This window comes from Coregonus lavaretus (assembly GCF_964263955.1).
Source record: "Coregonus lavaretus genome assembly, chromosome: 33".
In the NCBI taxonomy this organism is placed as follows: domain Eukaryota; kingdom Metazoa; phylum Chordata; class Actinopteri; order Salmoniformes; family Salmonidae; genus Coregonus; species Coregonus lavaretus.
In genome coordinates, this window is record NC_140020.1 from 12,515,764 (window position 1) to 12,532,385 (window position 16,622).

A 16,622-nucleotide genomic window follows, 5' to 3' on the forward strand; every position below is an offset into this window, starting at 1 on the left:
TACATGGTCATACCTAGTTATTACCAGTTATAACCATAGGTGAGAACATAAGGTGCTCCATCTCTGCAGGTGATCTGTCTATCTGGTCAAAATCACTGATACAGGTCCCCCTGCAGCCCCTGATGATATATATAACTTGCTATTATGTCTCCAGAGAAACCTGGATTCAAATAAATATATTTTTTAGGTTTGCCCTAGAATAACTGTAGCTCAGTTGGTAGAGCATGGCACTTGCAACGCCAGGGTTGTGGGTTCGTTTCCCACGGGGGGCCAGTATGAAAAAAAATGTATGCACTCACTAACTGTAAGTCGCTCTGGATAAGAGCATCTGCTAAATGACTAAAATGTAAATAACTACTTTTCGTAGAATACACACCAATACCGCTCTCTATGTAGATTCAGAGTATCTGAGTTCTGTATTGCAGTCATATCAAGTATTTATACCATTGGCAGACTTTGTATACCATTACCAGATGTTTATATGCACAAAAATAAGGTAATTTTGGTTTTGTACACAGTCATACGATAGTGGTTTAGAAAAGTACAATCTTAGGTGAGTACGTGGGGAGCTATTTCTCTGTAGATGATCTGTCTATCTGGTTAAAATCCCTGATACAGGTTCCCCTCCACCCTCTGGTCGTATGGATAACTTGATATTAAGTCTCCAGAGAAACCTAGAATAAAACAAAGGTCCAATCTATCAAATTACTATAGGCGGAATTAGGTGTTTTTGGCTGGGGTCAAAATGACCCCAAAGGACTATAATTTTTTAAAGTCCATATTGATACAGATAAACTAAATAATGATTTAGATTTATTAAGAACAAGTTGATTCACAAAGATGCAACATTTGAAGATTTTATAAACCACCTTTGGGCTATAATTAAAAATATGACTCTAGGGTCAAAATGACCCCAGTCGGTAGTATGAGGGAATTAAAAATAATAAAGTCAAATAAAAACGAATTTATATACAGAAATATTTTATTAAAGTAATGTGAATAAATTATGGTTAATAAGAAGTAATGGGCATTCACTACCATTATTAACTGTTTTATTCTATGTTGTTGTCACGATCGTCGAAAGGAGGAGACCAAAGCGCAGCGTGTTGAGCGAACATCGTAGACTTTATTTAATTAAAGAAACCACGATAAAAACAACAAACCAAAATGACGAAAGTGAAGTCCAAATCTGACACTGACTAAACAGGATCAAGGAAACAAAAACCCACAAAACCCAGGTGAAACCACACAGTATAAATATGGCTCCCAATCAGAGATAACGAGCCGACAGCTGACACTCGTTACCTCCGATTGGGAGTCATATGACTAATAAAGAACAATTAACCCAAACATAGAAATGCACAACCAGAAATCCCCAACATAGAAATACACCCAAACAATGAAAATGAACAACCCTGGCTCAATAATAAAGTCCATGGAGCCAGAGTGTCACAGTACCCCCCCCTAAAGGTGCGCACTCCGGGCGCACCAGCATACAGTCTAGGGGAGGGTCTGGGTGGGCGTCTGTCCATGGTGGCGGTTCTGGTCCAGGTCGTGGTCCCCACCCCACCTTAGTCACTTTCCGCTTCCGTAGCCCCTTCCACATGACCACCCCCCCACTAAACCCCACTGGATTAAGGGCCGGCACAGGACTAAGGGGCAGCACCGGACTAAGGGGCAGCACCGGACTAAGGGGCAGCACCGGACTAAGGGGCAGCACCGGACTAAGGAGCAGCACCGGGCTAAGGGACAGTACCTGACTGAGGGGCGGATCCTGGCTGGCTGGCTCTGGCGGATCCTGGCTGGACGGCTCTGGCGGATCCTGGCTGGACGGCTCTGGCGGATCCTGGCTGGCAGAAGGCTCTGGCTGATCCTGTCTGGCAGAAGGCTCTGGCTGATCCTGTCTGGCGGAAGGATCTGGCTGATCCTGTCTGGCGGAAGGCTCTGGCTGATCCTGTCTGGCGGAAGGCTCTGGCTGATCCTGTCTGGCGGAAGGCTCTGGCTGCTCCTGTCTGGCGGAAGGCTCTGGCTGATCCTGTCTGGCGGAAGGCTCTGGCTGCTCCTGTCTGGCGGAGAGCTCTAGCGGCTCCGGTCTGGCGGACGGCTCTGAAGGCTCATGGCAGACGGGCGGCTTTGCAGGCTCAGTACCGACGGGCAGCTCCTGCGGCGCTTGGCAGACGGACAGTTCAGACGGCGTTGGGCAGACGGGCAGTTCAGGCGCCGTTGGGCAGACGGGCAGTTCAGACGGCGTTGGGCAGACGGACAGTTCAGGCCCCGTTGGGCAGACGGCAGACTCTGGCCGTCTGAGGCGCATCGTAGGCCTGGTGCGTGGTGCCGGAACAGGAGGTACCGGGCTGAGGACACGCATCTCAGGGCTAGTGCGGGGAGAAGCAACAGGGCATGCTTGGCCCTGGGGACGCACCGTAGGCCTGATGCGTGGTGCCGGAACTGGAGGTACCGGGCTGAGGACACGCATCTCAGGGCTAGTGCGGGAAGCAGCAACAGGGCCTGCTTGGCCCTGGGGACGCACATAAGGCCTAGTGCGGAGAGCAGGAACAGGCCGGGCTGGGCTGGCGACGCGCACCGTATCTCTGGTGCGAGAGGCCGGAACAGGCCGGGCCGGGCTGGCGAAGCGCACCGTATCCCTGGTGCGTGGAGTAGGAACAGGCCGGGCTGGGCTGGCGACGCGCACCGTATCCCTGGTGCGAGTGGCCGGAACAGGCCGGGCTGGGCTGACGAAGCGCACCGTATCCCTGGTGCGGGGAGTAGGAACAGGCCGGGCTGGGCTGGCGACGCGCACCGTAGGCTTCGTATGAGGCTCAGGAACAGGCCGGGCTGGGCTGGCGACGCGCACCGTACACTTGGTGCGGGTGGCAGGAACAGGCCGAACCGGGCTGGCGACGCGCACCGTACACTTAGTGCGAGGGGCCGGAACAGGCCGTACCGTACGGGGAACACACACTACTGGCTGTACCTCGGGATTAGGAACGGGCCGGACCGGACTGGTTACACACCCCAGTACCTCTCGCCGAGCCTCTACACCTTCCTTCCCTGCTTTACCCAGTAGCCCCCTTAACCTGGTAGCCTCCTGAATCCGTCCCTTCTCTGCCTCCGTCAGCCCCCTTAACCTGGTAGCCTTCTGCATCTGCCTTGTGGCAGCCTCCTGCTGCTCAGTCGCCCAAGCCATGTGCCCCCCCCAAAAAATTTCTTGGGGTTGCCTCTCGTCCTTCCGACGTTGGCTCTGCCGACGCCGTTGCTCCTCTCGCCGTCGCCTCTCCACCGTCTCGCTCCATGGACGGCGATCCATACCCTCCAGGATCTCCTCCCAAGTCCAGGACCCTTTACCGTCCAACAGTTCCTTCCATGTCCAGACCCTTTGCTCCTGGACGCGCTGCTTGGTCCTTTTATGGTGGGTTTTTCTGTCACGATCGTCGAAAGGAGGAGACCAAAGCGCAGCGTGTTGAGCGAACATCGTAGACTTTATTTAATTAAAGAAACCACGATAAAAACAACAAACCAAAATGACGAAAGTGAAGTCCAAATCTGACACTGACTAAACAGGATCAAGGAAACAAAAACCCACAAAACCCAGGTGAAACCACACAGTATAAATATGGCTCCCAATCAGAGATAACGAGCCGACAGCTGACACTCGTTACCTCCGATTGGGAGTCATATGACTAATAAAGAACAATTAACCCAAACATAGAAATGCACAACCAGAAATCCCCAACATAGAAATACACCCAAACAATGAAAATGAACAACCCTGGCTCAATAATAAAGTCCATGGAGCCAGAGTGTCACAGTTGTTACAGCATTCAACCCACTGTCAGTGTCAGGAAGAAGGCATGTGATGGTTGAGGGAAGCTCTAAAATAATTGTAAAGTCATTATTTCATAACACATTTAATGTTTGAAAAAGAAAACCGTTATATTAAATAAAAAAATTGAACCGAAACTGAACCGACCCCAAAAAGCTCTAATCGCTCAGCACTAGCATGTGCTCCTCTCTTTTGACGCACTGAAATTCATTCTTCAGTCTGGTGGTATGATTGCAAAACATTCTATTTCCTAGTATTGCAAAGGACAAAATAAGTAATTGACTGACGGTTTGAGTGCCTGGGCTGAAAGAACATTATGTACCAGCCTCTGTTATTCTGTTGTTTGATTTAAAGTGTCTCACTCTGTCTGAAACATTATTTACACGTTTTTCCTCATGTGAGGACACATTGCAATAGTTTGTCACGATCAGGCTAGTTTCATTGTACCATCCAATTGAATATCCTGCCAGTTATCAGAAGGTATCCCAGCCGATCTTGTTTGAGGCAGTCTCAGGCTGTTCCTGTTAGGACTAGAGGCCTGTTGCTGCTGGCTCCCTCTTTTGACAGTAGCCCAGTAGCTCCTCCCCCTGTTATCAACAGCTCTGGTGGGATGCTTTATCATCCAGATTTACATCTCCTCAGTTATGACATTTACACATGCTCACAGCTTAGATAAGACAGCACTGCTACTTGCTATGTCATCTCCTTGGCACAAAAGGCCTAGAAGCTGCACTGTCTTACGCCCCTTATCAGATAATCATACCTTGAGTTTAATATTCTTAAAGACGCTTCTGGATTTCATTTGGCCCGACGTCCAATCTGATGGATTGGATTACCATCAAGGGACCTGTAGCTAAGAGAATCCAGGAGGTTCCTACTTAGCACTACCCGCATTGGATTGATCTCTGCAGGCTTTTCTGGGCCTACAGCGCCGGTTTAGAAGCAGAATAGAGCACGTGTGTGCTACTATCACAATGTTTTCAATAGCATATTCTGAGCCTCCCACTAGAGGATGTTTTGAAAGAGTGTGGTTAGAAATAGGTCAAGAGCGTGGGGGCATGTGCAAAAGAAATTCGCCATGCTACACCGTGCTATTCTCGTGAAAATTTCACTCCTCCTCATCCAGTGTTCTCCTCGGCTCTGTATAGGCTAAATATTCACCAGGGTAAAAAGACCCTCAATTCCGTGCTCTTGAGAAGGTCAGCATCACGCTGTGTGGCCTGGCTGCTCCGCGCTCTGTACTGGTCTATCAGAAGTAGGGTAAGTGTAACTACAAAGGCGTCAGCATGCTTCAGTTCGGCTATCGCCTAGCCGAGTTCAGCGACACCCAAACTGAAGAATGCTGACGAACCAAACAAGTGTGCTTGCATACTCCCTTAAAAGACCTTCGCTTGAAAAAACGGAAAAAGCGGCAATAGCACTGTTTGTGCATTTTGAGAAGCCGTAGCAAGTATGCACTTCCTCAAAATAGTCAGAATTAATCTAAGATAACTCAAGAAATCTGTCATTCATTTTGAAATTTTGCCGTGGAGATCTTAGTTGTGCAATTTTACATCTAACTAAGATGTTTGGTGCAGTATTTCTTAATTAGAAAAAGTGCATGAAAATGAGTCATCTCTTGTTGAATGGCAACAAAGACGTTATTGAAGAATCCCTACTGTTGACCAACCACCAACGAAGGGGCGTAGACTTCGGCTACCGACTTTGGCTACCGAAAATAATTTATGTGCCTGAACAGCCGGAAAAAAAGCGTACCAATGTCACAAAATGTTGTCATAATATATGCACAAACTCTATCAAACTGTTTCGGCTGGGAAACGTGGATGCCTTTAAGCCCACCAAAATCAACATTTAGACTTTTCAAACATATACTGTCCTAATTTAAATTAATTTAATAAAATGAATGATTCTCTCATGTGAAGTTTTATTACTTTACTTACAAAACGCTTTAATAAGACATACAGTACAAATATTTCATCAAATATGTGAAAAGTCCGGACTGGGCTTCATGGGTACCGAATGTAAGCTTTAAGCCCATGGGTGTTCCAAATAAGCCCACTTCTTAAATTATACATTTTAATTAATGTTCAAAACTTACAAACCAACATTTCTTATGTCAAATTGGATTATATTAATCTCCCCTGAAGTTATTAAAATAAACTGATCATTACTATTCATCATGAAAGTAGGACTCATAACAGGGGGGTGTCCAATCGTATCCACAGATATCAATGTGGACTTAGGCTTTTGTTCTTGCCAACCAGTACACACCTGATTCAACTAATCAACTAATCATAGACTTCAATCAAGACATGATTAGTTAAATCAGGTGTGTTATGCTTGTTTAGAACAAAAACCTGCACCCACACCGGCCATCTGTGAATAAGACGCCATGCACAAAGATGATAACACACAACTTTCGATGAAATATCTGGAAGCTGATTCACATTTGCTGTACTGCTATTCTTGTTAATTAGTTAAACTTGACTTCCTAAAGCCTATCTAAAGACCGTTTCAAATCTACCTGTAATTTGTGTGTTTTAATCAACTTAAATCTGAACAAAGAAACATATTTATGCATATGTTCATTGAATATTAGGGATGTCAAAATACTATCCCCATGTGTTTCAAAGCATACTGGGCTTAATTGGAACAATAGTGATTTATGGTGAAAATGACAGAACAGCAAAGTCTACTCATACAATATTTGGAAACCAATGGTTTGGGGTATAAATATACAATATAGACTACACTATTATGCAAAGTTAGTATTGATCATATTGAACAATATTTATTTATTGCCATTTACATTATATATATTGAGGAAGTTCTTTTTGTGCTGCTGTGCCCTTTAAGTCCACCTGAGATAAATGTCAAATTTACTAAAATGGCATCTATGTATAACAAGTCAAAGTTAATTTAACAGTAAAATAAGACTAAATGCATTGTAAGCTGTGAATGCCTGAAATCTATTATCTTGTTGTAGTTCACCAAGTGATGCTGCTACTGTGTGACTGTGACATGCAGGCACGACTGCTAGCATGAAAAACCCATATTTTCAATTGCCAAGAAATAGTCATTAAAGTCCAGGTAGCATATAATGGACCCTAACATATTTATGTAGTTGGTTCTGTATGTTAACTAATATACATGGGTTCTAACGAACATTCTTTGTTAGTTTACAATTGTACAATTTATGCTCCCCACATATAAAAACCACAAAGACTGACGGAAAGCTCCAAACGCAAGATCCACAATCCACCCCTCCAAAGAAAGCATGGTTCTGGGGCTTTTCCAAAATGCTACCAGATCCGCAATTGGATCCTTGACCGAAGCGTCGCATTTCATTTTGGCTGAATTACCGCAACGCGCAGCCCCTACAAACACCTTGAAAACTTGCTCTATACAGTAACAGTGACCTCTGTCACGGCCAAAACTACTATTTCCTATAGGTTTGTACTATCTACAGTATGACAGCATCAGAAGTTAGCTACCAACAGCTGGCAGACATGTTTACATTTGGTTCGTTTTATTAGTGTTATTTAGATGGAAGATGTGAGCTAAATGCGCTCTAGCTAGCTAACATTAGCATTCTCACTGTCTCTGCTGGTGCTGCTGGCTGTTTGAGATGCTTAGAAGCCACATTAATGGTAGAGACAACATCCACTTTGAGAAGCAACTTCTTGCTGAAATCGTCCTTCTGTTGATAGCTGTGGAAGTTCTCAGGGATGAAATATGCCCCGCAGATTGAAGAGTAGACGCCCAATTTGCCCGCCTGTAGCGGGTGATTTGGACGGAGTCAGGCGCAGGAGGGTAAATCACAGAATAAAGGGTTTATTCGGCAAATACAGCGGTGCGCAGCAATGCGTAAAACACTACAGTGTGGTAAAACGGCGCACTGGAGAAAACAAAGCACACGGGCGAATATCCCGGTGATACAATACATAAAGCTCCATCGAGCTAACGACACCTCCACATGAAAACAATCACACCCAAAGACATGGGGGGCAGAGGGAATACCTATACAGGTACTGATGAGGGGATATGAACCAGCTGTGTGTAAAAACAAGACAAAACAAATGGAATGATGAGATGAGGAGCAGCAGTGGCTAGAAGGCCGGTGACGATGAGCGCCGAAGCCTGCCCGTACAAGGAGAGGAGGCAGCTTCGGAGGAAGTCGTGACACCGCCTCATTCTCACAAATGTATCCCACTTTTTACAAAGTTTTTCATTCATCGTGTGATGCTGACTGTGGGGCATTGTTGGATTGTTTTTACGAAGTTAGAGATTATTTGTGCTCTAAGTTACTATTATATGTGTTTCTGGCATTGAGAGATAAGTGCTACACTGCCTTTAATGCCTATGAAATATGCTATCATGTGCATATATCACTTATCTGAGAAAGTACTCAAAATATCAGAAAAATGTGTTTATCTGAGGTTAGCCTCAACACCAAGTTTTTTTGCAGCTTTGAAATTGGCCACTAGTGGGAACTAAGACATAACTGTGAATAACTTGATAATAAAACTTCAGATTGGTTTAGAATAAAACCTGTTATGATATAACAACCAGATGAATTGGTTGAAACATTAAACAGCAGAAAATGATGTTTTTCTTCTTTTTTATTTGAATCCAAAGATGGAAGTGGGTTTAATAGGTACACTTACCCCAAATCAGTGTTTCTGCTTGCCTCAAAGCTCCTCTGACATTCACTGTGATATTCTCGTGAAAATCTAATTCTTAATCCGCTCTTCTCCTCTGCTAAATATTCACCAGGGTAAAAATAGCCTCAATTTCGTGCTCTTGAAGGTCAGCATCACACTGTGTGGTCTTGCTGCGCCATGCTCTGTGCTGGTTTATCAGAAGTGAAGCAGTGTTTCTGCTTGCCTCAAAGCTCCGCTGTAGTGCTGGCAGTGACTTTGGGGCTTAACTGATGATTATGTGTAGATCGCTGCAATACTGGGAACTACTGTTTGGGTCTGCTCTGTCCTTAATAAGAGAATGTTGATGTTAAGATTGGTTGAAAAGGCTTTGTTTCCTCAGTAGTCCAAGGTGGTTTCCTACTCTTTTATGAAGAGGCTTTTGGGGGGGGGGGCTATGAAATGAAGGCCTTTCATATATTACAAGGGTTTCTGAAATATTGTTTTGAAAGCTCCCCACCATAATGAAATAGGCCAGTGGTTCTCAACTAGTTTTGCCTGGGGACCCAAATTTGACAATGACAATTGAGTGGTGACACAATATTATGGACTGTTGATGATTACATTTTGCAATGTTGTATTGCAGCTGCCTTCTTGGGCAGGCTTCACTTGCAACATAGACTGTCTCAATTATGGTATTAAAGAAAGTCATTACACAGCCATATTAACAGAGAAAACATTTATTATCAATTGAAGAGAATAAGCCATTTAATTAGGCGACCAGTTCAGGAGTGGGGTGTAATAAATTAGAGACTCAGAACATGACATCAAAACCAGTCCAATAATGTTAATGAACAGTAACATATACCAGTGTTTAAAATAGAAAAAACAACAATCATTAGGAATTCTTAGTCATCAATTACAATGCCAATAGCTTCACAGCCGTGAAAAGTTTTTTTTAAAGGTGTAAGTTTTTAAACAGTTCAATAAAATGTAAAATTAATGTTAATTAACAATAATAATTAACATAGTGAACAATAACTCATTAACTTGTTTATTGTTAGTGAGTGTATGCACTCACTAACTGTAAGTCGCTCTGGATAAGAGCGTCTGCTAAATGACTAAAAATGTAAAAGTGTGTGTGTGGCCTATCAGTGGGAAAGCTTGGGGTGTTTCTTTAGTTTGATACGTTTATTTATTATTTAAAGTCTGGGTGATGGGTGACAGGGCAACTCGTAGGTCATGCTGGCTGTCCAGTTTGTTTCTGCTTTTAGTTTTCAGCACGGCCATAGCAGAGAAGCCACTTTCACACAGATAGGTAGTGCTGAACGGTAGCGTGATTCTGATTGCATGACAGGGGAGAGCAGGATACTCTCCCACTACGCTGCACCAGAACAGAACTGTTGTAGTGACGTTTCCGGGAAGCGCATGCTCAGTCCGTGATCGAATGACAGCTCCACCAGCTGATCCTCTTCGTTGCTTGGCAACGTGACGCTTCCCATCTCCACTCGAAAGGGGTCCCGTATCCAGTCGTCTTGTCTCCTGTTCTCCTCTGGGAAGTAGTCGCAAAACTTTCCCAGCAGCTTGAGAAGATGGTGTTTAACGGTTTGTTGATCAGATTCTGAATCTTGAAATCAGCATTGGGAAACATGTCAATCCTCCCGTTAGAAACATGATTTGCCCAAATGGTAAGCTTCATCTTGAAGGCATCCTCTTTGTCCCTCTGTTAAAATCGATTGTGCCCCCTCCCTTGCATTGACACATTGAGAGAATTCAGATGATCCAAAATATCAGTGAGGTAGGCAACTTACACGAGCCATTCCTCACAATCGAAATGTTCGGGCAGAGATTACTTGTGGTGGTCACACCGAAGCACCCATCCCAGCCCAGTCCCATGGAGCCCAGGTACGTATCCATTGTGTTAAAGACAGGCTCTGCAGTGTTGGTGGTGGGCAAATCAGCACTAAAAAGGATCTGCTCCTCGAAATTATTATCCCAGACGTGTCTGACATAGACCAATATAATTGCATGGTTAGCCACATCTGTGGATTCATCAAGTTGCAGTGTGTAATGGCCATTTGCTCTGATGTCTGGCACATTGTGTCCTGGATTCTCCTCCTCATGGTGTCATTAGATAGGGGTATGGTTTTAAGTTTGTTGGCGGCTGACTCTCCCAAGATTTCAGTGCACATATCAATCGCAGCAGGGAGTATGAGATCCTCTGCGCTGGTGTGGACTTTTTTGCACTTAGCAATGCGCTGGGCCACAAGGTGTGATGCACAAAGTGCCTTTTCTTGTACCTTGCATACCTTGTTCAATGAATCTTGTGAGGCCTCCAGATATTGACATTTCCTTTTTAAAAAGTAAGCTGTCTTATCTTTGTGGCTTGGATGCTTGGTCCCCAGATGACTTTTCATTTTGGAGGGTTTCATGCTCTTATTAGCTAACAGCTCGTTGCATAGGCTCGTTGCCCTACGGTCTACACTAACCCTGACTGTCTTCTATATATGGGTGTGCTCGTAAATTAATCAGTTATTCTGCGCTCTGGCACACTCAGATGAGAGTGCTCTGAAATCGGAGTAGATAGCCAGAGCGAATTAACGAACGCACCCTATGTAAAACCATATCTCTTCTTGACAGGGACCGGGTTGTCTGCCTTGTTGTTTACATTGGAAGCAGCAGTAGATGACGAGGGAGCTGCACGTTTTAAAACTTGTCCATGAGTTTACTCTGACAGCTAGTATTCATTACTTCAATGACAGCTAACTATCCACATGTGCAATGCCTGCAGAACACAAGAAGATCTGTATTATCTGATTGGGTGTGTCACATTTAAAACAAAACATTTTTATTGGATCAGTGTGTGTGTGTGGGGCGAGAATGTTATTGGATTGGTCAGTGAGTGAGTGCAGCGCGAAGACCCTCAGAGTCCGAACGTTATATATCCATTTCACCACTGCGGATGCACAGCACGTGTAAAGTCAGCAAAAATAAGCGGTGTAGCGGTATCCTTTCAAAATAAAACTTTAGGTGTGGCGGTTACCTTTCAAATTAATTGTTTCATTGTATACATTTTTTATTCTTGCACAAGTCCTGCGACCTCTTAAAATCCTCTAGGGGGTCGTGACCCAACCCCCCCACCCCCCCAAGTGTTTTTCACTAGTATGAAGTTTGAATAGGCTGCTATGTGCTCCCTGCTTTCCTGTCACTGCATCACGCATAGGCATACCTTGTTATTAACATCCTTTCAAAACACAGACTGGTACAAATACAGTACACACTGTCTCTTTACTGTGTGTAGAACAAGAGAGTATGAGTATGAAACAGTGGGAAACCAGGAACTGCTGTGTGTGTGTGTTCGGTTACAACTGTAGGTACAAGCCTAATCAACTCTGTGTTTGTTTTCCAGAAGATGCTCAAGCTGTGGCTGAGGTGCTGCCACCACTGAGGCATTGTCTGTGTGCTGAACGGAGCAAGCAGAGCAGTCCTGACCTGGCAATACACGAATGGCCCAGGGAAGCCACCAGATTGACATTCAGGTTTTGCACGACCTGCGCCAGAAGTTCCCTGAAGTTCCAGAGGGTGTTGTGTCCCAGTGTGTTCTGCAGGTGAGTCTGGGGTCTCCTCATTTTCAATCCATTAGTTATATATATTGTAACACAAGTTCTCATCAAAAATGACTGATTTTAACCTTATCTTTTCCTCAGAATAACAACAATTTGGACGCCTGTTGTGAGTACCTGTCTCAGGTAAGCCTAGGCTACTTGTACAGCAAAGGAGGCAACCTTAACTACACCGACGACCCCAGCTTCATCAGGTTCCGGAATCCCATGACCCAGCTGAACCTGGGCCTGCAGTCTCAGTCTCAGAATGTGCATGCGACCCCGGGAAGGGACGGCCTGAGGATGAACGGCAGCAGGACACTGTCCCACAGCCTGAGCCTGAGTGACGGGCCCCTCCAGACAGGACAGCCCCCGAACAGTGACTTCTTCCAGCAGGAGCCCCAGTCAGCCCCGGTGGAGGTGCCCTCCAGCCTCAATGTGTTTGGCGTGATGGAGCCTACGCGCAAGACCCAGCCGCCCCAGCACCTGGGACTCTACCAGCTGGGGGGGAAAGGACAGTCCATGGGCCAACATGGCCAGCAGATTCCCCGCTTCAACCCCATCACCGTCACCCTGGCCCCCAACATCCAGACGGGTCGCAACACCCCCACCTCTTTGCACATACACGGCGGGCCCCATACACAGTCCGGCCTGAGCAGTCCACAGGGTAACTCTATCTACATAAGGCCTTACGTGACCCAGTCTGGCGGTACGACCTGGCAGAGCCAGCAGCAGCTTCAGCAGCAGGCGGGCAGGGCCCAGTACAGCCCCACCTCCCAGCCCCAGCAGCAGATCTACCAGATCTCCCATCCCACCTCACTGCCTGGCTCCTGGACAGGCCCTTCCTCCCAGCAGCACCAGCACAGCTCCTCACATACCTCACAGCACCAGTCACAGGGCCACCAGACGTCCCATGTCTACATGCCCATCAGCTCCCCCACCAACCCACAGGCCCCCTCCTCTATCCTCCAGGCCCCCTCTGGAGGTCAGGGCTGCTCTTCTGGTGCTTCCTCCTCTGGCATGCCCTCTGGCATGCCCTCCTTCAGTCAGTACAACATCCAGAACATCTCCACCGGACCGCGCAAGAACCAGATAGAGATCAAACTTGAATCTCCTCAGAGGAGCAACTCTACCACGACCACGGCCGTGCTGCGCACCAGCAGTGGCCCCCGCTCCAACTCCTCCACCTCCTCCTCCTGCCCCTCATCCTCCTCCTCTGTCGGGGCAGCCCCTGGCCCAACCACCACCCCCCTGTCCATCGGAGGCCCAGGTCTGAGCCGCAGCCAGCCCACTGTTTACATCTCTGCCAGCCCGCCCACTGTTGCTGCTACCACCCCCTCTGACGAGGCCATCATGGCCTCATCCGGCTCTCGCTCCCAGCCCAAGTTTTACATTACTGCTAATAACGATGACGGTGGGGGCAGAAACCCTCCAACCGTCTACATCTCTGCTCAACCACCTCCGCACGGGTCCCAGGGGCCCCGGAATATGGGGGGCCAGGTGAGCATGGGCCCCGCCTACATCCACCACCACCCACCCAAGTCCCGCGCGTCTATAGGAGGGGCAGGCACGGCCACCTCGCCCCGAGTGGTGGTCACCCAGCCCAACACCAAGTACACTTTCAAAATCACCGTGTCCCCCAACAAGCCCCCAGCGGTATCCCCCGGCGTCGTGTCCCCCACCTTTGAGGCTACCAACCTCCTTAGCCTCCCCTCGGACCACCATTTTGTGGAGCCGGACCCACATCATCTCTCAGACCCGCTGTCAGTACACAGGGAGAGGCCCAGCGAGCCACGCAGGCTCAGCATGGGCTCAGACGACGCAGCATACACACAAGGTGAGACCAGATTAGGGTTACTAAACTCTCTCATCTGTTAGTTGCTTTGCGTTGTCGACGGTCACAGTCTATGGAAGTATATAAACACACCAGGATACAGTTTGTTGTGCAATTCTTAGGTTGAACTATGGTATCCCTCAGTCACATGAAGATCAAGTTGTGCAACAAAAGTCAAGTGGCCATATATAACATCCACTTACAAAGTATAATGGTTGAAAGAGGCTGCAGGAACTTTTAAGAGAGTAACTTGCCCTCATAACAATAAGGAATAGTATACATTTTTGTCCACCAGTAGTAAATTATTTTTCACTGCATTCTGCCAAGAAAGTAATTTGACTATTGCGTATCGTTTATGCCTGGTTTTAACTTGGATTTCCATATGATGACACTAATGCATTTTTAAAACCAAATTGTGTAGACACTGGTCTCATTAAAAAGCTATCGGTCTTAAAACCCTGCTTCATCTAAGCCTGATTTGAGGGAGTAGATACATTCTTAAAGGTGACTCGCATGGAGAGGGGTGTGACTGCAGCATGAGTCGGCTGCAATAATGCTGGATTTACGCTGACAGCCCTTTGACTGCGGCAGTGTGAGTCAAATGTGTTGGAGCGCAGTGTTTCCTTTTTTGGACTTTTGACTGGATTACGTGTGAGTCAGTGCCTGTGGCCCTCGCTAGGCGCTCACTCATGCTGCTGTGATGACTGTGGGGCTTCTCTTCTCTCTCCAAGGCCTTGAGCCTGGGTCTTCTGCCCCTTATCTCTCACTGCAGGCAGCCCTCTCCATGCATTCCTCTCTGGCTCACATGACATTCCCAGTTTGGCTTGGCCTGGTATTGTTTTTGTTGTTTACTTTGGTATTTCTGTGCATGGGGGGGTAGTAGTTCTTGAGGTGAAAGGTTTATGTAGGCCTAGACTGTCACTGTATGTTACAATTAGAAAAGCAGGGACAGCTCATTTCCGTATAGCATATAGCATTTTATGAATACATAATAAGACAATATAATACTTCTTATGAAGCGTTATAAGCTATGTTTTTCCCAGGATTAATGTTGAATCCCCCAAAAGCCCTTTCTGAAGTAGGCCATGAAATGAAGAACGATTATGCAACTGTATGATTCTTACTCAGGAAAAGTGAAGAAAAAGCAGCCAACAAGTGCTCAGCATATGTGGGAACTCCTTCAAGACTGTTGGAAAAGCATTCCAGGTGAAGCTGGTTGAGAGAATGCCAAGAGTGGGCAAAGCTGTCATCAAGGCAAAGTGTGGCTATTTAAAGAATCTCAAATATAAAATATATTTAGATTTGTTTAACACTTTTTTGGTTTCTACATGATTCCATGTGTTATTTCATAGTTTTGATGTCTTCACTATTATTCTACAATGTAGAAAATAGTAAAAATAAAGAAAAACCCTTGAATGAGTAGGTGTTCTAAAACTTTTGACCGGTAGTGTACGTTTTATGGCTTTTCAACCTATGCCATATCGTGGATTCAAAGCTATCTATCTAATAGAACTCAGAGGGTTTTCTTTAATGGAAGCTTCTCTAATGTTGAACATGTAGGGTGTGGTGTACCGCAGGGTAGTTCTTTAGGCCCTCTACTTTTTTCTATTTTTATCAATGACATGCCACTGGCATTAAACAAAGCCTGTGTGTCCATGTATGCTGATGATTCAACCATATACTGTACTTGTCAGTAACCACAGCTAATGACGTCACTGAAACGCTTAACAAGGAGTCAGTTTTGGAATGGGTGCCAGTAATAAACTGGTCCTGAACATCTCTAAAACTAAGAGCATTGTATTTGGTACAAATCATTCCTAAGCTTTAGACCTCAGCTAAATTTGTTAATGAATGGTGTGGCTGTTGAACAAGATGAGGAGACTAAATTACTTGGTGTTACCTTAGATTGTAAACTGTCATGGTCAAAACATACAAATTCAATGGTTGTAAAGATGGGGAGAGGTCTGTTCGTAATAAAGAGATGTTCTGGTCTGTGGTCACCACCTGCACACTCCACAACACACTCCACAAAGCTAGTCCTGCAGGCTCAAGTTTAGTCTTATCTTGATTATTGTCCCGCCATGTGGTCAAGTGCTGCTAAGAAATACCTAGTTAAGCTGCAGCTGACCCAGAACAGAGCAGCACATCTTGCTCTTCATTGTAATTAGGGGGCTAATTCGGAAAGTATTCAGACCCCTTGACTTTTTCCATATTTCGTTACGTTACAGCCTTATTCTAAAATGGATTAAATAGTTTTTTTCCCTCATCAAACTACACACAATACCCCATAATGACAAAGCAAAACTGGTTTCCAGAAATTTTAGAACATGTATTTAAAAATATATATCTGAAATATCACATTTACAAAAGTATTCAGACCCTTTACTCCGTACTTTGTTGAAGCACCTTTGGCAGCGATTACAGACTCGAGTCTTCTTGGGTATGACGCTACAAGCTTGGCACACTTGTATTTGGGGAGTTTTTCCTATTCTCTGCAGATCCTCTCAAGCTCTGTCAGGTTGGATGGGGAGCGTTGCTGCACAGCTATTTTCAGGTCTCTCCAAAGATGTTCAATTGTTTTCAAGTCCGGGCTCTAGCTGGGCCGCTCAAATACATTCAGAGACTTGTCCCGAAGCCACTTCTGCGTTGTCTTGGCTGTGTGCTTAGGGTCGTTGTCCTGTTGGAAGGTGAACCTTCGCCCCCAGTCTGAGGTCCTGAGTGCT

The 16,622-nt window shown here is 45.8% G+C and overlaps 1 protein-coding gene across 5 annotated transcripts in view; it reads left to right on the forward strand.

Moving 5' to 3' along the window:
- LOC311108687 (TGF-beta-activated kinase 1 and MAP3K7-binding protein 2-like) overlaps positions 1-16,622 on the forward strand; it is a 70,635-nt gene that overhangs the window by 44,581 nt on the left and 9,432 nt on the right. For 4 of the 5 annotated variants that reach the window (XM_084151401.1, XM_084151403.1, XM_084151404.1 and 1 more), the window contains exons 2-3: positions 11,873-12,071; positions 12,171-13,902. In XM_084151401.1, the coding sequence (XP_084007527.1) occupies positions 11,970-12,071; positions 12,171-13,902 (1,834 nt within the window). In that variant the 5' untranslated portion in view covers positions 11,873-11,969. The remainder of the gene's footprint in view (positions 1-11,872; positions 12,072-12,170; positions 13,903-16,622) is intronic. The other variant, XM_084151402.1, reaches the window with a different exon arrangement.